General features: G+C 42.8%; 1 protein-coding gene across 5 annotated transcripts in view; it reads right to left on the bottom strand.

Moving 5' to 3' along the window:
- Positions 1 to 24,536, bottom strand: part of KDM3B (lysine demethylase 3B) — a 129,990-nt gene that overhangs the window by 51,010 nt on the left and 54,444 nt on the right. For all 5 annotated transcript variants that reach the window (XM_043520378.1, XM_038413883.2, XM_043520377.1 and 2 more), the window contains exons 3-10: positions 22,364 to 22,477; positions 21,765 to 21,870; positions 17,849 to 17,973; positions 16,302 to 16,373; positions 14,734 to 15,312; positions 7,642 to 8,890; positions 6,685 to 6,886; positions 822 to 1,036 (exon numbers count right to left, since the gene is read on the bottom strand). In XM_043520378.1, coding sequence (XP_043376313.1) covers positions 822 to 1,036; positions 6,685 to 6,886; positions 7,642 to 8,890; positions 14,734 to 15,312; positions 16,302 to 16,373; positions 17,849 to 17,973; positions 21,765 to 21,870; positions 22,364 to 22,477 — 2,662 coding nt within the window. The remainder of the gene's footprint in view (positions 1 to 821; positions 1,037 to 6,684; positions 6,887 to 7,641; positions 8,891 to 14,733; positions 15,313 to 16,301; positions 16,374 to 17,848; positions 17,974 to 21,764; positions 21,871 to 22,363; positions 22,478 to 24,536) is intronic.

Below are 24,536 nucleotides of genomic sequence, written 5' to 3' on the forward strand. Positions count from 1 at the left end.
GTTTAAGAATCTGAAGTGCCTTCCAAAATCTGAGAAGGACAAGGTGTGGCGCATACTTTCAGAAGTCTTAAAAGAGCAACACTCCAATGCAGAAGTTACAGAATCCAAACCACCAAAAAAGAAAATGAACCTTCTACTGGTGGCATCTGACTCAGATAATGAAAATGAACATGCGTCAGTCCGCACTGCTTTGGACTGTTAGCGAGCAGAACCCGTCATAGCAGAACACATGTCCCCTGGAATGGTGGTTGAAGCACGAAGGGACATAGGAATCTTTAGCACTTCTGGCACGTAAATATTTTGCAACGCCGGTTACAACAGTGCCATGAGAATACCTGTTCTCACTTTCAGGTGACATTGTAAACAAGAAGCAGACAGCATTATCTACTTCAAATGAAAACAAACCTGTTTGTCTGAGCAACTGACTGAACAAGAAGACAGACTGAGGGGACTTGCAGGCTCTAAAGTTTTGCATCGTTTTATTTTTGAATGCAGTTTTTTGTATATAATTCTACATTTGTAAGTTCAACTTTCATGATAAAGAGATTGCCCTACAGGACTTATATTAGATGAATTGAAAAATACTATTTTTTTGTTTTTTTACAGTGCAAATACGTATCAAAAATAAATATGAAGTGAGCACTGTACACTTTGTATTCTGTGTTGTAATTGAAATCAATAGATTTGAAAATGTAGAAAACATCCCAAAATATTTAAATAAATGGTATTCTATTCTTGTTTAATCGCTTGACAGCCCTACTTCAGTCCCATTCCACTGTACTGTACAGACATTACTAAAAGGAGTAAAACCAACAGCTTACGGTGTGGCTCCACCATCATCATTGCCTCCTTCTCAGACATAACAAGTTGGCAGAACTGGTCCCCAACATTGGCCAGGATATATTTAGAGGTCTCCAGGTCAATACCCTCTGCAGGGGAAGACGACGGAATCCACAGGCTCATGGCATCAGAGTCACTCTGCTGGGGATTTAAGAATCCCTCCACTCGTAAAATACCTTTCCGAGTAAATATCAGTCTGAAACAAAACAGTATAAGCTAGTCAACAAGGAGCACAATGGTTGCCGTCTACCTTCTGCAGCCATCCACATCACAACATGCACCCAGAAAGGAGAAGAAAAAGGTTTCCTCTACACCTATACTCTTCAAACAGTACAATTCATATCTATACCCAGAAAGGCAAAGCAGGTTATGTGAAGGCAATGGCAGTAGACAGTAATAGGAAATGGATCCATCCCTTACAAGCAAGTGGTGATGGGGAGCTCTACGTAAGGAAAATGATTCAGGTTTGGGAAATAACAGTACTGAAAAGTGTCAAGGGATCACGGTGATAAAAGTCACCGGATTTATCTGGTCTGGTAGGTGACAGTATCTAAAGTCCTGTGCACTGTTCTCCATTGTGACTCTAACACAAGTTATTTCCTAGATTCTGAAAAAATACTGTAGGGGAACAGGGGGAAAAAAACAAACAGGAATTGGGAATAGGATACAGAGCCTTTCTCAACTAACTCAAAGTTAGCCTACACTGTTAGGCCCAGATTTTTAAAGGTATTTAGGTGTTGCTGCAGTCAGCGTTACAATGCCTAACTGACTTAGAAGCCTAAGTCTCATTTTCCAAAGGGATTTAGGTATTATCAATAGGATTTCAGCTCCTAAATGCCTAAATCCCTTTTTAAAAAAAGGGAGACTTCAGCATTGCAATGCTGAGTGCAGCTATGCCTAAATACCTTTAAAAATGTGGTCCCCAGGGACAAAGTTAATGCAACTTCACAACTGTTTCAATGACTGACATGTTAGAACTGATCTCAGCCTGGCTTATACTGGACATGCAAAATATCCACCATACATGCCACCAGTCTCAGCAGAAACCAAAGCCAGTTGTCAGAGGAAGAACTACTCTTCAGTCACAGAGGAAGCCCCCCAGACCAACGTTGACGTACATCTGGCGGGGGGACCACATTATATCAAGGAAGCTTGAACTTCTGCTGTACTCTAAGAGGAGAACTTATTTCTCCAGAGTGTCAATCTAACTTCTCACCCTTGTACCAGTTTATTTTTAAAACCAATGAAGGGAGACACAAAGCACCACCTCTCCCCCAACCATCCCCCCCAACAAAAACAAAACCAAAAACGGTTACTAACTAAAGAGAACTGGATAAATTCATGGAGGTTAAGTCCATTAATGGCTATTAGCCGGAGTGGGTAAGGAATGGTGTCCCTAGCCTCTGTTCATCAGAGGGTGGAGATGAATGGCAGGAGAGAGATCACTTGACCACCACCTGTTAAGTTCACTCCCTCTGGGGCACCTGGAATTGGCCACTGTCGGTAGACAGGATACTGGGCTGACTGGACCTTTGGTCTGACCCAGTATGGCCGTTCTTATGTTCTAACCTTCCTTAACTGTTGTTCTTCAAGATAGAATCATAGGACTGGAAGGAACCTTAAGAGGTCTAGTACAGTCCCCTGCACTCATGGCAGGAACAAGCATTATCTAGACCATCCCTGACAGATGTTTGTCTAACCTGCTCTTAAAAATCTCCAATGATGAGATTCCACAACCTCTCTGGGTACTTTTATTCCAGAGCTCAACCACCCTGATAGGAAGTTTTTCCTAATGTCCAACCTAAACCACCCTTACTGCAATATAAGCCCATTGCTTCTTGTCCTATCCTCAGACGTTAGAGAACAATTTTTTTCTCTCCTTCTTGTAACAACCTTTTATGTACTTGAAAACTTTTCTGTCCCCCTCTGTCTTCTCTTCTTTAGACTAAACAAACCCATTTTTTTCAATCTTCCCTCATAGGTCATGTTTTCTCAACCTTTAATCATTTTTGTTGCTCTTCTCTGGACTCTCTCTAATTTGTCCACATCTTTCCTGAAATGTTGCATCCAGAACTGGACACAATACTCTTGTTGAGGTCTTATCAGCATGGAGTAGAGCAGAAGAATTACTTCTCATGTCTTGCTTACAAAACTCCTGCTAATACATCCCAGTATTATGTTTTCTTTTTTTTGCAACAGCGTTACACTGTTGACTCATATTTAGCTTGTGATCCAGGATGACTAAAACATAGCCTTAGTCAGGGGTATTTTTAGCAAAAGTCATGGACAGGCCACGAGCAGTAAACAAAAATTCACAGCCCATAATCTGTCCATGACTTGTACTACATACCTCTGACTAAATCTGGGGATGGGGGTGGCCCAGAAGGGCTGGGGGAGGGGGAGTTAGCCTGGGTGCGCCATGGGTGCCAGCAGCCCTAGACCCCCGCTGGTGCTGGGAGTGTGAAGAGGGTTGGTGGCGTGGCGGAGCTGGCAGGCTCTCTACTTGGCTCCGTGCCTCCCTGGAAGTGGCAACATCCCCCTCCCTCAGGTCCTAGGAAGAGGCGTGGCCAAGCAGATTTGTATGCTGCCTCCGCCCCAAGCACCGGTTCCACGACTCCCATTGGCCAAGAACCAGAGCTGCCTAGCCACGCCTCTGCCTAGGAGGTGAGGGATGTCACCCATCGAGACAATGACTTTGGATATAAGATCCGACAGTCTGGAATTGGGTCTGCAGAAGGAAGGCTCTGGCTTAGGTTGAGTCGAGCACTGCCCCAGTAAACTCTCTTCTCTGAACTGGAACAAAGAATTGACGTTTGCTCATTTATCAAAAGACCCAGCACTCAGAAGATGACCGAATGGGAGAGCAGTGAAATGGTAATGGCATTGGTTTACAATAAAACTGAGAAATCATCTGTGGCCACAGAAGATACAAATGTGAAAGTAGGCACTCTTTAAATCAAGAGAGGCATACCAGTACCCTGAATCCAGGGAAGGAATGATGGAGGCCTGGGACACCATGCGGAACCTCAGTTTCTTGAGATACCTATTGATGTGACAGGTCCAAAATGGGCCAAAGCTCCCCTTGACCTTTGGGATCAGGAAATATCAGGAGTAAAACTCCTTCCTCTCAAGTCTTGAGGAACCTTCTCCATGGCCCCCATCGACAGGAGGGACTACACCTCCTGGGCAAGGAGTTGCTTGTGAGAAGGGTCCCTGAAGAGGGACAGGAATGGAGGGTAGGAGGGAGGGGTGGATGTAAACTGAAAGGTATAGCTGATTGTCACTGTACTTAGCACCCAGCAGTCTGATGTTATGCAAGACCACACTGGGCCTAAGTTGGATAGACAGTCCAAAAAACAAAGGGCAGACAGGATCTGAAGCAGGAACTGGTATATCACCCTCAGGTGCACCTTCAAAAGGCCTGCTTGGGCCCACTCGGGAGTACCTATGTGACCCCTGCTGGGAGGTTGAGGGAAGCTGTTGATGCTACTTCTAACCTCTCCCATTCCTTTTATAGGATTCTTGTCTCGGAGGTGGAGCCGAGAAATGTGGTGGCTGTTGGGGCCTGAAGTGCTTCTTGGAAGCCGATGGAGTATAGAGGCCCCGGGACCTGAGAGTGGCCCTTGAGTCCTTCAGGCCATGAAGTCTCGTGTCTGTCTGCTCTGAGAATAAAGAGGAATCTTCAAAGGGGAGATCCTGGGTGGACTCTTGGACCCCGTGAAGAAGTTTGAGGACTGGAGCCAAGAGCATTGCCTCATGTTGACAGCAGAAGTCGTTGTCCATTGCTGGGTCAGCTGCATCCAGAGCTGCCTGGAGAGAGGTCTCAGCCACATTCTTACCTTCCTCCAAAAGGGCAGAGAATTTCTGCCTTGAGTCCTGCAGCAGAGTGTCTTTAAACTTGGCTAAGGAATTTCAGATTGTAGTCATATTTCCAGATACGCAGTTGTAGGCTACCCATTGAATACATTTTTCGCCCGAACAGCTCTAGTTTTATTGCATCCTTTTGTTTGGGGGTAGCACTCATCTGGCCCCGCTGCCCGTCATTGGCTGCTGACACAACCAGGGACAACGTAGGGCTCCCCTTCGGACTCAGAAGTCCTCCCTCAGTGACCACAGTGGAGTAGTACCCCCTCTCTGCCTCCATTCAATCCCAGGGAATCGAGGACTGGAGACGGTTGTGATGACAGTATCAGGGTCAGCTTGCCCCTAGAAGGTCCCAGGGCATTCAGTCCCAGGAATAAGCGCCAAGATCCATGCTCCATCTTGCTCATGGACATTGGGGCCGGCAGCTGTCCCATCAGAGTTGGGGGAATCAGGAGCAAAAGTAAGTCCCTGGCTGCTGCAAAGGCCTCAGGGATCAATGGAACCATCAGACTGCTGACACCACAGTGGCTTCCAGCTGTCAGCGGAGGGTCCCGCACTGGACTCTATGTTGTGGGCATAGTTAACAATGCCACCATGGGACCGGGCGTGGAAGAGTTGCCTGATGCAGGTCAAACTCTGCTGCCTTGGCCATGCTTGTCCTTCTGCCCAATAAGCCCTCTGCTGCTTTTTATGCTTCTTCCTTGGCACTGGAGATTAACAGTGCTGAGAAGAGCACAGTGCCAGAGAAGCACTTCACAGTGAGGGCTGAAGTGCTCAGTGTCAAATCAAAGTGGCTTGGCTCTGAGGCCTGTCCAAGAGCGGCTTCCATTAGGATAGCCTTCAGTCTTATTTCTCAATTTCTTTTTTTGTGTGCAGTCCAGAAGTCCTGACAAAACTGGCACTTGACCCTCACATGATTTTCTCTCAAGCATTTCAAGCAGCTAGAGAGTGTGGGTCACTCATGGGCATAGGTTTGCTGCAGGAGGCACATGGTTTGAAGCCCTGGGACCAGGTCATGCCCGGCCCTTGGAGTGAAAAGAGTCCCTCAACGATAGGGATCATCAATTTATGCTAACTACAATATCTATATGCACTAAAACTGTACTTGAACTAACAAACTAAGAGTCCAAAAACCACTGAAAAGAAGTCTTGCCGAAGCAAGAGGGGTCATTCCAGCAACCGTCAAGGGCAGTAAAAAGAAAGTGAGAGGGTGCATGATGGCGGCACCTCTTATACTGGCGCATGAGCATGTGGCACCAGAGGGTGTTTGAGCCGGCCTGAAGGATACCACAGAAGGAAAAAGCTCGGATAATGGTGCACGTGGAATGTACGTGAGATGATGATTTTGTAGTAATATACTGTGCATCGGAGTCACTGCTTTTTATTTCTCTAAAAATTAGCTGCTTATCTTTCTTCAAAGCATGCAAGCACACAGTCAGGAGGGCCTGGTTAAGGAGATCAAGAGATACAACCCATTAAGGAACTGGGGAAGTGGTTGGTGTACCATGGAGACACACAGAGCTACTCTTAAGGCCAGTTACATATTTTCTCCAACATTAGCTTTGAACTGGCAACATTCAATTAGTTGTTAGCGAGGCTAAAAATCGTAACTCTGTCCCAAACTCATTAAAGAAAGCTGGAAAAGAATAGTTATTTCAGTACAGGATCTTACTATCCAGCAGTGAAATTTTACTGAGCTTTGGAAACAAATTCAGTATCCTCAGACCTGGCATGAAGCCATCCAGTTAGTGTCATACAGCTGTAGATTTTGAGTTAGCTGAAGCGGGATAACAGCAATGGCAGCTGTTCTCCTTGCAGGACAATGATAGAACCCCAGCCAGGTGACAGTTTTTGGGAATAGTCAAAACCTTCATTAGACTACCCAGGCAAGTTAAAAAGTCCAAGAACAAAATATTTAGCACTTCATAAACTTGAAGTGCTGCATAAACATTACATATGAAGCAGATAAAGATTCAGCACCTCCGAAAATGGAAGAAGCGACAGGCCACAGTTGAGTCATCCTGCTCCTGCTCCTTAAACTTGCGGTACCGCTCCAGACGACACTCCCGACACTTGTGCAGATGAGGAGCTACATTGATGCAAGATCCATCCTGGAGGAACGGCTCTCCTGACTGCTTCAGTTTCCTCACCTTACTCATGTCTTTCAGCACAGATTGACCAACTGTATTAAAGAGGAAAAATGAGAACCCATCAGTCAAACTACAACAGCAAATGGTCAACTCCAAGAAGCATATTGTCCAAGATCCTCTCTGAAAAGTGCATTCCTTCAGAGTAATTAACCCAGGGTTACCCCTTGAACAGCAGACTGCTCCCCCTAGTTTTGATAGAAACTTTTGCCTACAACAGGCTTCCCAAACATGCCACACCACTTTAGTGATGGGTATTTTAGAAAGAAATAATGCAGAATGTGAAAAACAATTTGGCTGAACAATGTATCCACTCAAAATGCTGAAAAATTAGCTAAATGCATCTACAAGCAATTCCAACACTTTACTCTTCTCAGAGCACTGGATAGTACCATATGCTTCAAAAAAAAAAAAAAAAGTGTAAATCTACCTTAATAGACAGTTGTGGAATAACATGCCAATGGGAAAGTCTGTTAATGGTTATCTTTAATTCTGAAGCATACCCCTGTTAACTGTGTCCTGAACTTTCAAAGCTTGTCCATTTTTCCCTAGCGAAGGTACCCGCAGATATTCTTACATCAACCACCACATCCTTTAAAAACTCCAAGCTTTTTTTCACTACTAATATTTTGTGCCCATGTTAGTGATGCAGGATTTATACCAGAGTGAAAAAAATCACAAGGTTTGCCATACAGAAAATGTGCAGTGAAAAAAAAAACAAAAAACAAAAAAAAAAGTGTCCCATCCCTTCATGTTCTCACATATTCCTGCCCTGCCCTGAACGCTTCACCTTTCAGGGGAGCTGTGCGAGGCCGGCCCTTTGGGGCCTGCTTCCCTTTCCCTTTTCCCAGCAGCAGTTCAGCATTCCGCTCTCCACTGGGGCAGAGCTTGCCAATCAGGTGCTCCGGGATTCCCTTTAGACAAGCCTTGGCCTGCAGCTGCTCCTCAGAATCACTCAAGTCTGACAGGTCACTGTTGGTACTAGAATCTGAGTCCTGTCTGGATGTCATGCTCCGCTCGTCTAAAGAGAACCTTTTCACAGCTTCAAAGGGAGCTTTGTTCTCCTGTGCAAACTCTGCCTGTGAAGAGAAAAAGCCAGGCGGGTGCCTGCCAAACACATTAGAAAAAGTTTTCAGGAGAGGATTGTCTTGCTGCCCAGGCCCAACAGATGGCTTTTCTTCTGTTGGGCTGGAGGAGAGTGTGGGCATCTCAATAGGCTGCGTCAGGCTACCAGTGGGTGAGCTGGAACGGCCATTCCCCACAGTGGATGGGCTCTGAACACCAGCAACAGCAGCTGAACTAGGAGCATTAGAAACTATCTTGGAGGAATCTGTTGTTATAAACAAGGTTTTCTTCTTAGCTAGAGAAGAAGAGTCTGTTGAGGTGTGTGATTCTGGCCAGCTAGAAGCAGCCTTTAGACCCATAGCTGAAGGGGGTATAGATATGGTCTGAGATGAAGAGGCAAAGCTGCTGAAAGGACTGAGTTCTGCTTTCTCAGCAAATGCCAGGAAAGGATTGGAGGGCTCCTCTCGGGACAGTTTTGGGGGCTGTAAAAATAGGTTTTCATGATTATCTGCAGGTCGAGTATTCAAGAGGCTTCGTGAAAAGGCTGGAGTAAGGGTGGGCATAGACTCCAACGGCAGCTTCCGGTCCACAGAACTGCCAGATGGGGCTGCAGGTTTAGTGTCTGCTGCAAGAGGAGATTTACTTTTACAGATCCCAGAGCCCAGACTGTCCACACTCTGCTTGAATGAGTCCCGACTAGAGGGCTCTTCAGCCAAACTCTCTGAGATGACCGTGAAATAGTTACTGGAAGGCAGATTCTGGGACATGCACTGAAAAAACAAGTTTTTTGACAGATCAGAGTCTTTCTGAGTCTCTTGCCCAGTGCTACAGCCAAATGGAAACCCAACAGGCTTGTTTGCTGGAGACAATACTCCATTTGACTGGCTTCTTCCATCCCCAAATCCCAAAGGCTGGGATGTAGTTGGGAGAGATGCTCCAAATCCAGAAGAGGTCAGAAGTGAATTTCGGGAATTCTGAAACAAAATTGAAGAGAGAGTTAACTAACAAAATGATTTTCTCTAAAAAGATGATTGAGTAGCTAAACCACCAGAACTTTGCCCATTGCTACTAATTACACAATCAAATCCTTCATACGCTTCTCACATACCTGCCATGGGAAGTCACAGCAGAAATTACTACTTGCACCAACACAGCTTTCTCTAAACTTAAAATTTAGGAACGTCTACTAAAGTAATACAGAACAGGAATTTCCCTCCACCACTGCCCCCCACCCCTGCAGCTGTAACTAGCCAGCTCATGGCAATTACAAATTAAGGGTGGGAAGACCAGTCAAGTTTTATTAATGCCTTGTCACACTATGGAACACAGAACTGATATATGAATGGTCTACCTAATCTGGAATCTTATCTCCAAGAACAGCCAATGCTAGATATTTCAGAGGAAAACCTGAAATCACCATAATGAACCTAGTTGAGAAATATCTCCTCATGGTACAATATTGCACCTAGCTCTCAGATAGTCATCCATTTATGCGTTTCAATGCAAGAATGTATAGCCTCTAATTCTATCCTAGCTAAATGTAACCAGAGTGCAAGTGTCTTAAGAATCATTTTTTACCCAGTATCTTGCAATAGTAAATGTCTTAGACTATGCATTATGGAACAGGTATTTGTCATCATCTTAAATTTATCTTTAATCTTCACTACATTTTTATGTATTATGGGAAAGCAAGTACTCAATTGACCTTTGCTATGCTTTTTAAGTCATTATTCTTTTTTCAGAGTTACGTAACCTTTTAATCGTCTTCAGTTGTCTTGAGAAACTGCATCTTCCTAACAAGAATCATACCTAAAAAAAACAGCATGCTTATCCCCACCTCATATTGGATAATTCAGTTCATCTCCAACCAAATGGAGGATAATTCCTTACAACACCACTTTGATCAATTTATTTTTAAATTTTATTTAAGTCCCAAGCACTGAGGTTTCCACCACTTTCCTAGGTAGGCTATTCCACAGCCCGATTCCTCCCATTGTTAGGAAGCTTTTGCTGACCATTAGCCTAGATTCTCTCTTTTTCACTGTCTTACTCCTACTTGTATCCCTTTCACATTCTTTACCTTTCACATACCACAGGAGTCATGAGTCACCCAAAGAAATTAACAGGCAGCAGGTTTAAAACAAACATAAGGAAGTTTAACAGAACGCCAACTAGCCATCACGTTCAGCCCCCAACTAAAACCTCTCCAACGCATCATCAAGGATCTACAACCTATCCTGTAGGATGACCCATCACTCTCACAGATCTTGGGAGACAGGCCAGTCCTTGCTTACAGACAGCCCCCCAACCTGAAGCAAATACTCACCAGCAACCACACACCACACAACAGAGTCACTAACCCAGGAACCTATCCTTGCAACAAAGCCCGTTGCCAACTCTATCCACATATCTATTCGGGGGACATCATAGGACCTAATCACATCAGCCACGCTATCAGAGGCTTGTTCACCTGCACATCTACCAATGTGATATATGCCATCGTGTGCCAGCAATGCCCCTCTGCCATGTACATTGGCCACACCAGACAGTCTCTATGTAAAAGAATAAATGGACACAAATCAGACGTCAAGAATTATAACATTCAAAAACCAGTCAGAGAACACTTCAATCTCCCTGATCACTTGATTACAGACCTAAAAGTCACAATATTACAACAAAAAAACCTTGAAAAACAGACTCCAATGAGAGACTGCTGAATTGGAATTAACTTGCAAACTGGATACAATTAACTTAGGCTTGAATAAAGACTGGGAGTGGATGGGTCATTACACAAAGTAAAACTATTTCCCCATGTTTAATTCCCCTCCCCACCCCCCAACTGTTCCTCAGATGTTCTTGTCAACTGCTGGAAATGGCCCACCTTGATTTTCGCTACAAGAGGTTTCCCCCCGCCACTCTCCTGCTGGTAAAAGCTCACCTTACATGATCAGTCTCGTTACAGTGCATATGGTCACAACCATTGTTTCATGTTCTTTATGTATATAAATCTCCCCACTGTATTTTCCACTGAATGCATCTGATGAAGTGAGCTGTAGCTCATGAAAGCTTATGCTCAGATAAATTTGTTAGTCTCTAGGGGGCCACAAGTACTAGTTTTCTTTTTGCAGATACAGACTAACACGACTGCTCTTCTGAAACCTGTCATAAAGAAGTACGTCACACAATGCACAGTCAACCTGTGGAATTCATTGCCAGGAGATGTTGCGAAGGCCAAAAGTATAATTGGGTTTAAAAAAAAACCACCATAAATTCATGGAGGATAGGTCCATAAATGACCATTGGTCAAGATGGTCATGGATGCAACCCCATGTTCTGGGTGTCCTTAAGCCTCTGACTGCCAGAAGCTGGGACTAGAGGACAGGGGAGGGATCACTCAAACTACCTGTTCTGTTCATTGCTTCTGAAGCATTTGGCACTGGCCACTGTTGGAAGACAGGATTCTGGGCTAGATGGGCCATTAGACTGACCCAGGAGGGCCATTCTTATATACCCAATTTGTTTTTTATACCCTTCATATATTTATGGGCTTCTATAACTATCTGGTTCTTCTACTGCATGCATCATTGTGGTATCCAAGTTCCTTTGTTCCATCACTCAATCAAGCTATACATATTTAGATCTCAGGATTTTCTTATGAGTCAGTCCTGCATCCTGATGATCATTTTTGTGTTTTTCTCTAAACTCCCCATTTGACAATCTTGCCATAAACACTGTACACAGAACTGCATGCAGTGTTCTAGGTGCAGGTACCCCAGAGCCAAATAAAGTGGAACAGTTGCCTCTCTGCTTCATAAAACCTCTGCATATGCAGCCCAATAGCCCATAAGCTTTTTTTGTAAACACATCACACTACAAACCTATGTTTAATTTGCTGGTCATGATCAACCTTCACACGCTTTCTACATTACTGCCTCCCAGAAGTCACACTCCAAGAGTAGGATGCTTGAGATTATCTTTTCCTAGGTGTATTAGCTTCATTTCCCCAAACTGAATCTCTCTTATGTCATATTTCAAATCTCTTCATGTCTGAGTGTAATTTGTCTTTGTGACCATTTATAGTTCCTCCTAGTTTACTATCTCCAGCAATTTAATTCATTACAATATGAACTCAACACAAAGTAATCATATTTCTTTAATGGGCTCTTCTATTAGCCTGTTCTGAGAATTTAAAAAAAAAAAAAAATCAATTCCTTTGCACACTTGTTTTACTAGTCTTTTCTAAAGAATGTTAATAGGCTACAGAGGAATGACTTGCCCTTACAGAATATGGGCTTACTCGTGCCTTGCATTTTCTGCTTATATTTAGGCGTGGTAGAATTCAATTTTTATTTAATAATTTTAATGGCTAATAACTTAGATAAAAATAAAAAAAGTTTAAAATATATTTAAAATTTTACGGTTGGGCAAAATTATGGGGATGCTGGACAATATGGGGGATAATTATTTAATTACAATAGATGTTGAGATTTAAAAAGGTTTATAGCCATTAAAACACAAATTGTCAACGTCAGGTTAAAATACACAAAGTAAATATCCTTAACTCAAACTCTAATAAGTTCTCGAGTAAAGTTTCTTACTTTGCCTATCAATGGGAGTGTGTGAGTGTGAGTGTGAGTAAAAATTAACATTTACTGACATTTACCAATAAAATCTAAACCTTCCAAGCCCACTTATATAGATGCTTGGATCAATTAGCACCTCAGATATTGATAATTATAGACCAATGAGACAGAGTGACATCTCATTCGTCTATAATTATCAGTACCTCCCTTTGTGCCTTTAGAGACTAGTACAATGGCGGCCACTCTCCCATAATAAACATGATCTGTTAGTAGCTCCATTACATTGGACTTTAGTTCCCTCTAAATTCTTTGATAAATATTCCACAGCCCTGAGGATTTACTGCAGTTTTTTTTTTTTTTACTTTGCAAAAATTAAAGTCAGAAGAACAACAACTGAGGAAGATATTTCTCTCCCTCCTACCTTCATTATCCTATGTGATGGAGACTGCTGCAAATTAAACATTTACTCTTTATGCAGTCTAATCACATTACATGATCTCTTTTTACACTGTGGTGGTTGTATAGCCACTAGTGACTCAGTAAGCTTACTATTTCTAACACGCTTGCCTGTCTTCATTTCTCCAAGTATTTACATAGTAATCTTTAAATTTATTCATAGTCACCATTCTCAGCTTGGAAAAGAGACAACTAAGGGGAGATATGATAGAGGTCTATAAAATCATGACTGGTGTGGAGAAAGTAAATAAGGAGTGTTATTTACTCCTTCTCATAACACAAGAACTAGGGGCCACCAAATGAAATGAATAGGCAGCAGGATTAAAACAAACAAAAGGAAGCATTTTTTCACAACGCACAATCAACCTGTGGAATTCCTTGTCAGAGGATGCTGTGAAGGCCAAGACTATAACAGGATTCAAAAAAGAACTAGATAAATTCATGGAGGATAGATTCATCAACAGTTATTAGCCAGTATGGGCAGGGATGTTGTCCCTAGCCTCTGTTTGCCAGAAGCTGGGAATGGGAGACAAAGAATGGATCACTTGATGATTACCTGTTCTGTTCATTCCCTCTGGGGCACCTGGCATTGGCTACTGTCAGAAGACAGGATACAGGGCTAGATGGACCTTTGGTCTGACCCAGTATGGCTGTTCTTATGTTCTTATTTTACCTGCCAGTGTCTACTTTATTAGTTTCTCTTGGGTTGGATTTTCATTTTTAAAGGATACATAAAATCTTCTGCCTTGTTATTTAACCAGTTTCCCTCCTGCTTTTTACTTTTTTCTTCCTTGAATACGCAGACCTTCTGTAACTAAAAGCATCTTCTTTTTAGTCTCCAGTATATTTCTAGGTCTATCAGTTTCTTAACTTTTGACCTTCAGGCAGATCCTAACAATAGTTTGTCAGAGTACAGTACTTACTATTTAAGAATCAGAGGGGTAGCCATGTTAGTCTGGATCTGTAAAAGCAGCAGAATCCTGTGACATCTTATAGATTAACAGACGTATTGGAGCATAAGCTTTTGTGGGTGAATACCCACTTTGTCGGATGAATACACACTTCGTCGGATGCATGTCATCCAACGAAGTGGGTATTCACCCATGAAAGCTTATGCTCCAATACATCTGTTAGTCTATAAGGTGTCACAGGACTCTTTGCTGCTTTTACTATTTAAGAGCATATCTTGCTATTTATTATCTTCCATGTGAGAATATCAAACTTAATTACATTAAATATAGTAGTTTGTATTAAGGTAACTTGAAGGTTGCACAATTTAAAAAAGGTTCCAATAGCAGCAGTTAAGATTACAAAAGTTAAAGGTTCAATCAGCACAATTCACTCAGACACACTGCACATTTTATATCATTGACTGTATTTACAAAAGGACAAAGAAAGATGACAGAAATGAGCCAAGTTCATGCTGCTACCTGACATGCTTCACTGTCAGAAAATGCAAAAAGTTTGCTCTATCAGCTTTAAGCTGACTTTGTAGTGGGGCAGAAAAACTGTCCATGGGAGCATCTACCAGTAAGTGGCAAAAAGAGGAAATGAGAGGGATTGAAACTTTACCTCCACAGGGACTGATCATACCACATGTCAGAGGGGGAGGAGCTGGAGGGAGAGGAGAGTTAGATGCCCCAATACTATAAAGATTTTAGAGTTACCTGTAAACACAGATCCCCGGATGGGAACTTATTAGAATAAGTGACTTTAGAAAATATATTTCCAAAGTTTCCTAGTTGTACTTTGAATCTTCTAGGCTGCAGGCAACTCACCTCTCCCTGAGCTTGTGACCAGCCGGTTTTCTGTTTCTCTTGTCCAGTAACTGCTGACATGCCAGTGTCCGAGATCCTAACAGTTGTTGGTGTCAAAGCAGCTGTAGTAACAGCTGCTGAAGAAGCCCCCATGCCTTGGCCAACCTGTTCCAGTGATTTTCCTGCCTCTTTACATCCAGCTCCAACCAGCAGTGCTTGACTAGCAGCTGAAGAAAAAGGAGTTAAGGGTACAGTCGTGTTGCCACCCACTGGCTCATCCTGAACCACCAGAGTTCGGCCATTCTCTTTGGTGTAAGTGGCAAAGCGAATATTGCGATTAATCTGAGGAACAAAAGGAGGCAGCTGCTTGGCCCTTGCATCCAGCCCTGTTTCACTCCCAGGGCCTCCTTTCCAAGGAGGCCTGCTTGCCTCACCTCCATCACTCCCATTACTATCCACTTCACCCCTCTCTTTTAGCTTCTTTGTTGCAGGATCACACCCAGAGTCTGAAGCATTTTTCCTTCTTCGTCCATCCTTTCCTTCCATACTCTCTCTCTTCTTTTTCCCTTTCGAAGATTTAGCTGCCTTTAGGCCCCCTCCCTAGAATAAATAAAATTATGTAATTACTATAGGCAAAGAGTCTTCCAACCTGTCAAGCAGGAACCAGAAGGTCCACTCTCTTCCCATCTCTTAAAGGGAAAGATTTCATTTATTAGAATAATGGATTTGTTACACTACATTAAACTCAGAAATAGTTATTGACAGATACTGCAATGCAAGTTTTTAATATACAAAATTGCATGCATGCATACTTGCCTCTTTTTTTTTTTGCATTAGAATAGGGTCCTCCATAGCAAACCAGTCTCATTCACTTCTTAACTGTGCTATGTTGCCATACGGTGGTACATCAGCACAATGGGAAATTCTGGTTACTGGGTAATTATTTTGAAGTAAAACTGAATTTTGAAACAATTTATATCACTGAAATTTATCACTATCATTTTCCTTTAACGCAAAAAACTTCCAGTCCAGCACAGCTGGCAACTCTGCCAGCATCCTTCAGGAGGCAGCCTGTCCTTCAATCCACAGAAATAATAGCCCCAAATTTCAGAAGAGGATTGTAGTTAGGAGTAGAGATAGATTGCTGTAGCACAAAGCTATAGACAGTCTGCCATACAAGGACAAGCCAGGACCCCTTTCTAAGCAAGAAAAGAGAGGAGGCATTTCCTGAAACCAGAGGCCATGATCACCAGGACAGCCTCCTTCACAGTGCAACCCCTTAGAATGAAGCAAGACAACCCTTAGATACCAATAGTCTACTTTTCTCTCCAGTAAGAGAGATTCCAAACTCAAACTCACAGCAAGCCTGTGTTGAAAGAAAAGGGACTTTTAAAGGAAGCCAAGTTGATAATCTGACTATTTTATTATCCACAACATACATATAGGAAACCCTCCTCTCAGCTCCAGTGGACGTCTCAAAATGCTCTCAGTGAGCAGAACTCCTCTTCAAGTTGTTTCCTCCCAAGTGACGCCAGGATATTTTCTAAAGCTCCTGATTACACATGCAAAGACATGACACAATACAGTACCTCATTTGGTGGAGCAGAGTTGTCCATCACTACGTGAACCAGTCGGGGATCCACTGACTTTATCTCACCAGTCTGATTTTTATGAGGTGGGCAGCAAAAATACAAGAAAAAAAAAATTCAGTAAAATTACCAGGTAAGAGATAACAATGAACATAAGACAGCGTGCAGCCCCTCACTCACCTCCTTCTCTCCCTGTCCTCACTTGTCAACATCTCTGCTTTCACTATACCCTTTGAACTGTTTCACTACCCTTTCTCAACTTCTCTAACCCTCAAACTTGGTTCCTACTCTGTTCTCATTTTTCTGCCTCCATTCATTAATCAGTCCTGTTGAGCACATCTGGAGACTGTTCTGCCACTAAGTCCCCTTCTTCCACTTGGAATTCATTCCTTTCCAATTTTGTCTTTTCTGTCTTTCCTTCTAAACTGGCAAGGCAATGTGTCAGTTGATGCCACCCATTCTCTATTAGCTTTCGCCACAAAAAGAAAGATTAGAGATCAGTCAATAATTAGCAATATCATAGAATCATAGAATATCAGGGTTGGAAGGTACCTCAGGAGGTCATCTAGTCCAATCCCGGCTCAAAGCAGGGCCAATCCCCAACTAAATCATCAATGTCCAGTGATTGTTTCTTGAGCCAAATGATCACTTCCTTATTTAAAAATGTCACCTTGCTCTCCTACACGGAAACAATTAAGAATCTCTTCTAAAAACAGTCTCCCCGTCTCTCTAGTAGAGTTCATCAGTCAGGAGATACATGGAGGAGTGGCCTGAAATGCCTCCTGCAAGGCATACTGGCTAAAGTTCAAGCAAAGAAAATTCTGTTCCTGTCCAGAACTAGCTCTGCCTCCAAACAATCCAAAAAGTTCAATCTGAATACAAATGATATCATGGGGAGATTTTTTTTTTTTTTTTTTTTTAAAAACCACTCCTCATAACAAAGAATACACAACAGTCAGTGCTGTAGACAGCTATGATTCACCATGCTACCCACCACTTGGGTCTGCTGACTGGAAGTTTGTGGAAACAAAGAACTGCTGCCTGGATTCCTATTCAGCCAAGACTACCTATCAAAAAGATGGGTTCAAACTGAGATTTTGACCCCTACAACCTAGCATCCTCCTTCATGCTTCACCTGTTTCAGGCAATGTGTATACCAAGGTGTCGTATGATGAAGAAGCCAAGAAAGATGGCATTTGGTGGCCACAATATGACAATCACGGAAAAGTAACCTTCTGCTTGTCTACCAATATCCTCTCCTCCTTTACAACCACTTCCTACAATACAATTTTCCTACAATATTTTTGTCCTTGCCAAGCATCTCTCTACATTCTCCCATAACTGAATTGTGCATTGTATATTTTGTAATACAAGCCCTGTGGGGTAAGAAAAGTGACCTGTCCATGAAGTACCATGTGATTACACATCTTTAGGAGACACTAGCCAACTGACAGCAAAATTCAAATTTTGTGGAGAATGGTATGTTCACCAAGTGATGCAGGGAACTCATGTTTTAGAAGCCCAAATGAGGTGCTTCAGGCCTTCACCTCAGTCACGGACACTTCCATAAGACGAGTGATGGGGTCTTGACAGGTCACAACACCACAGAGCCAGCTACTTTCATCCTCTGGTTGGTACACCTTAACCCTTTGGCCTTGGACACTGTAGGGACCTGAAAAAGAGAGAGCCAGATCAACCGAGTATACCTGCAGACAAAGTTACTTGCACTATACCATTAAGGGTACATAATAAGATAGTAATGTGTGCAGAGTTAGGGTTGAAAGCACTCATTTCCTGGTGCAAGGAAACAGATTACCAAGTTTTATTACAGCTTTTGCTCACAGCAAATACTTCATCTAAGCACAGTTCTGTTGAAAAAATGTGATTAAAGGAGCATTGTGAAGCTCATGTTTGTATCAATATTTATTAGGTCAAATTTGATCAATTTACAAGTAAAATTATGTTTTGAGAAGACCTGAAAAACCCAGTCTTACAGACTCACCTAGAACCTGAAACAAAGCAAGTCTGACTCCCTCCTTAATACTCATTTTTTCCTCTGTCACCTACAAGTGAATAAATAATTGGAAAAAAATCGACACACACACACACACACACACCCCATGAGTAACCATGTGACTTTACTGTGAACTCCTTATGAAATCCCACCTTGAGTTTATAAGGCGAGGTTCCTCACCCTGTACAGCAACTGGAGTTCTTCAAAGTTGATCCCCCTGTGGGTGATCCATTTCAGGTGCCGTGCATCCTATGGACCTTGGATCGGAGACTTTTGGTAGCAGAGCTCATTCGGCCTGTACTCGTGACTTACACATCCTCGTGCCTCACACCAAGCCTATACAGTGCTGCGCAGGTGAACTGCCCTCAGTTCCTTCTCCACAAAGCTGAAGTAGAGGGGAAGGAGGACACATAGTGGAGCACCTACACGGACGGACACACACCCCTGCCTCAAAGAACTCCAGTTATTTACAGGATGAGTAATCTCTCCTTCAAGTAGCATTCCTGTGGGTGCTCCACTTCAGGTGGCTAACAAGCAGCAGCCTCAGCGGGAGTAGGGGGCTTTGGAGTAGTTCAATACTGTAGATAGTACTGCAGACTCAAAAGCAGCACCTTAAGTTGAATCATGGATTACTTTGAAAAAGCATGTACAGAAGTCTAAGTGGCAGGCCTGCAGAACTCATTGATGGAAACTTTCTGGGAAAAATGTCACTAAGGTAGAGAGACCCCTTTGCTGAATATCCGAACAGACGGTTGAATATCATTAGATTGATAACAAGGAATGATGCATCCAGATATCCACCTAAAGAGTCTTTGATTGAAACTGTAGATTCCTTAGAGTTGTCAGCAATTGACAGTCTGGGAGATTTTCAAAAGGATTTAGTCCTGTCCAGGTAAAAGACTAGTGCCCTTTTTGACATCAAGCGTATGTAGCATAGCATCCTCCTTGGTCAGATGTGATTTAGGGAAGAAAACTGAGAAATTAATGACCTGGTTAATATGGAATTCAGATTAAACTTTATGTAAGATTTAGGGGTATAGGCATAGCAAAACCTTATCTTTGAAAAATACTGTGAAGAGAGAGTGTGCCATTTGGGTTCCTCTCTCTCCCACTCTTGGAGCAGATGTAATGGCTACCAAGAAGGCAAATCTCTATAGATAACTTAAGTAGAGAAATTGCCATTGGTTTAAAGGAAGGTTTCATAAGGCATCTGAGAACAAAATTAAGATCTCAACCATATTTTGTACCTTCTTGGGAAATCCTGAAAGCTAGAGCCAAGAAGCCCTCTGCATGACACCTGCTGTAGAGATGGAGTGTTGCAGCAGTATCAGCGACATCCAGAGAGGCTTGCAAGGATGCTCTGGCCAGAAGCTGATCCTCCACTATGACTGCCTGAAATTGATCCCTCTATTATGGTGAAAGGTGCTCAATAAAAGGAAGTAAAATTGCAGTGGCCGATGTGGTTCTACTTCACCATAAGATCCTGATAGTTGGCAATCCTGAACTACAGAGTCGCAAACAAGTAGGATTTATGGACTTAGAAGGTCAAAGCATTTCTGTTCCATCACATGGCATTGCTTTAGCATGGTACTGATTTCCACGTTTGTTTACTGCCTTGATGACCAGGGAATTGAGAGAAGGATGTGGAAACAAAAACTCACGAGTCCTTGGACGACCTACAAGAGTATTGTGCTGAGGCAAGAGGAGCATGCGGCTTGCCTGAGACTGGGGCATGGTGCAGGGGAGGGCATAGGGTCCCTTGGCATGGGTCTTAAGCAGGCAGAGGGAATTCATCATGAGAGTCTCAATTTGATTTCCTGGTTCTTCCTGGCCCTAGATTTAAGTGTTAGGCAGAAGTTGCACTGCTGTGGGGATGGGAGTTTCCCAAAGGCAGACACACACACTAGGACTGCCGGTTGCTCACAGCATGACCATCTAGCAAGGGACGCAGCCTTTATACCCCACAGAACCGGACAAACTGACCCTGGAGGGGACTGGGGTGGGGGAGAGAAGAGAGAAAATGATCCTCTGACTAACCAACTATTAAGCATCTTATAACTAACAAAAATAAGAGTGAGGAAAAAAACACAAATGAGGCAAGCTCAATGCAGACTTTTGATGAAGCACCATCTCAAGCCAAGATGACCGAGAAGGAATAGAGAGCAGTTTGCCTGCACATGACTACATAGCCATAGTAAGGTGATCAAGGATGCGTAGGGCACATACACAGGTTGAATAGGCACAGCTACCGAATGTCTCTAATCAAAGGGCACCTGACATTGGCCACTGTTGGAAGACAGGATACTGGGCTAGATGGACCTTTGATCTGACCCTTATGGCTGTTCTTATGTAAAGGTTCCTGGGGCACAATCACACCTGAAGTGGAACACCCATAAGGATATAACTGGAAGAAGAATCCTCACTTGTATCCTGTGTGAGTGTAAACCAACTAATATGCCTAATTACCTGGACGTGTATACACAATTTTTCTACAGATGTAAGGAAATTTTCTACTGCCAAAGCAGAGTGTGCAGTTCCAAATCTTGGAACACAGGAACTGCCAGAAGAAATCAAACCACTGAGGTCCATCTAGTCCAGTATGCTGACACGGATAGTGACCATAACCAAATGCCTCAGAAGAAAGGGCAAGAAATTCTATACTAGACAGTTAATAGAGTAACCTGCCTGGATGAGAAGTTTCTTCCTAAGATCCATATGCTTGTTAAACCAAAGGCACTAGTACCCACCAAGAACTATGTCCATACCAATGTAATGTGATGTTCCATGAAGATCATTGGTAGCAGGGTTCAAACTCTGCTGCCTCTGTATTGAAAACTATGAGCCTCTACCGCCTGAGCTAAGATACCCAGGGTATGTTAGCAAACAGCTGTAGCACACACAACCCTCTGCATGGTCTAGCCATTGGAGCAAGTCAGAATGCCATACTGAGTAAGGATGGGTGATGCCAAGTTTAAAATTTCAGTCATTTACTGCAATCGTGCTTAAAAGGACATCATTAGAATTGAGACTGCAAAGTGGGGGTTTTCGGTCTTAGAGATATCAAAGATGGCTTAAAGGATTAAGTTTTATTTTTCAGAAGAATTCACTTTCAAGCAGACTAAGCATTTAAAATTTCAGCCCAAAGGATTGATATTTTGGGAAGTTGTGAATGCATGAGGTTGGATTATAATGGAAGCTGTTTTGCAATCTTAACTATAGTGATTGTGAATGAACAATCGCTACAGACGATTCCAGTTAAACAGCAATCTACCTTTCCAGTCAACTGCAAGAAAACAATAATTAAACTCTCCTCACAAAGAATTTTGGACATATTAACTTGCAGAGTGGAACTTCAAACAATGGATATTACTTTTTATTTTGGGACTCCTCTCCGGAACACAAACTCGTGCACAATCCAAACCCTCAAGCTACAAGCCAGTTGGTCTTACCTCTGCTAAATATTTCCTGAAGTTTCTGGTCACTAATTAATGCATTGACCGAGTCTCTCAGTGCAGATTGCTCCTGCAGAACTTGGTTCTGGCTCTCTGTTCCCATCTGCCAATGACACAAAAAAGTTTTGAATGCAAGAAAACCAGTAGACAATACAGTAGTTATACTACTGGGGGCCACAGCTCTCTGGCCTCTCTCTCTATTCTGGAGGCTCTAATGGAGAAGAATATCTGACCTCTATCAAAACAAAAGTAAACAAGCTTTCTCAATATGTCAGGAAATTGATCAAGACCACTATGCACAAGCAGTTCTGGAACTCCCATAGCAATGATTCCCTCTGGATAGGGAGGGAATATGCAGACCCTTTGGCTGAGCCTCAGCAACTAGAGGCTCCTAAAACAAAGGATGGGGGAAGAGCTGAGACTTTAAGACTTTCTGAATGGAGCTGGAGATCAGGGCCAATTCTTGTACATTTTCATGCCTTCTCTATCTATCCAATATCCATGAGGATCCCCACCACATCTTGAAAGAGAATCAACCTGGAAAGCATGGTATTAAGTGGAATCTGTACTCTGTCTGAGAAGGCCTCTTCAAGTACCTGAAACAGACATAATCCACTGGCATCGGACAGGAATCTCAGGTCTCGGTCCAGAAGAAACTCCACAGGAACCACAGAGCCTAAACCCAGCTTATCTACTAAAGGAGTGAAGGTCTGTGAAGAAGAAAACTTGAATGAAGGGTATGGAAACAGATTAGGGGGACACAGACGCAAGTAATACCCTTCTGCAGGTTTCATATCCTCACAGGGGATGCCCCAATCAATCATTCATAAAATACTTTATTACCAAGACATCAACATTGTAAAGAAGACATTTTTAAATAAGTGCAGCATAAATACTGAAGACAAACAACGAAAATAGCCCAGGTCAGGTAGCTTGCAATTCCTAGAGCCTGAATTTTAAAACAAGAGGAGCCACTGCCAGCAATTTAATGAAAGTGAAAGGCATATTTCATTTTCTCCAAATCATCTGGTAGTCAACTCTCCTTACAAGAAAGTGGAATTACACTAAGACTCATCAGTGCTGAGTCCCAATATTTCTAGGAGCCTTGGCAACCCAGCCAAAGTATCACAGGAGATTACAGACATCGCTATTTGAAAGGGACACTTTTATATTTTCACGTCATGTAGCAGTAAATACTATTATGGACAGACTAATGAAGGGATGAATTTTCCGTTACTGTCATTTCCTGACAAACTAAAGTGCATGTCAGGAGTACCATTAAGATACCTGATAGCAGCGCAAGAGAACAAATTCCCAGATCAAAAGCTCTTTGTACTATTCATTTCTAGTTTTAATGTTTCATAAATCTATGAGCTGAAGACCAGGGAGCTGCTCTACATATTTCTGATATTTGAACCCAATTTAAGCATGCTATCGACACAGCTTGTGCTCTGGTGGAGTGAGGTCAGATGTTTGACAGAGGATTCTTATTAATATCATAAGGAGTTCTAATGCAATACTCATTTTGAAAGTGTGCGATGAAACAGTCATTCCTTTTATTACTATATGCAAAAGTATTGAAGTTTTACAAAAAAGATTAGTTCAGCAGTTCTCAAAAATTAATTGTACTGTGACCCCCTTCTGACCACAAAAATTACTACATGACCCCAGAAGGGGGGGACTGAAGCATGAGCCCACCCCAGCCCCAGTGCCCCAGGTGGGGGGGGGCCCCAAAGCCCAAGGGCTTCAGCCCCAGGCGGTGGGAGCCTGTAAGCTGAATCCTGCCACTCCGGGCTAAAGTCGAAGCTTGAGCCCCACCACTCAGGGCTGAAGCCCTTGGTCTTTGGCCCTGCGCCCCAGCAAGTCTAACACCAGCCCTGGCGACCCCATTAAAAAACAGGGTCCCTGACCCACTTTGGGGTCCCGACCCACAGTTTGAGACCCCCCGATCTAGTTCGTAACAGCCACCTTCTCATATCTGAGATATGTGATTTAAATTTAGCAGGTGAAGAATGTGTTGTTGGGGGGGGGGGGGGGGGGACTAGTAAATGAATAAACTGATATGAAAAACTGATAGTACTTTAGGAATAAAAGGTGGATGCAATCTCATAGTTGCTCTATCCATGTGAAAAACTGTATGGAGGATTTATCATTAGGGCTTGTAATTCGCTTTTTCTACAAGCTGATGTAATTATCACCAGGAATGCTATCTTCACTGATGATAGATTAATTGGACAATTTGCCAGAGGTTCAAAAGGGGTGGGGGAAACAGGGAATCCATCAGCAAAGAAATCATTAAATTTAAAGTCCCGTGTTTGAGCGAGCTTTCCCACAGGAGGAAAAATGTGGCCAAGCCCTTTAATAAATCTATTCACTGACTGATGAGACAAAATTGTACATCCCTCTACAGGAAAATGGAATGCAGATATCATTGCCAAATGGACTTTGGTTGAAGAGATAGATGGTCCTGAGCACTTTAAAGATGAGTAGTAATCTAATATTGTTGGAACAGAACACTGACATGGAGCATAACCTTTAGTCTTTGCCAAATGGAAACTTCTCTTTATGGGTGATGTACGTACTCCTAGTGAATAATGTTCTACTCTGAAGAGCACTGCTCTAAACCTTTGAAGAACAGTTATCTATTGAGAGCATTCAAATATCACCCAGGCCATGAGATGCAATGAGGACTAGTGAGAATCAGACTGACTCTGTGATAACATCTCCCTAAACTGGGAGTGTGATAAATTGATTATCTGAGAACCAAAA

This window comes from Dermochelys coriacea, chromosome 8 (genome assembly GCF_009764565.3).
Source record: "Dermochelys coriacea isolate rDerCor1 chromosome 8, rDerCor1.pri.v4, whole genome shotgun sequence".
Classification (NCBI taxonomy): Eukaryota; Metazoa; Chordata; order Testudines; family Dermochelyidae; genus Dermochelys; species Dermochelys coriacea.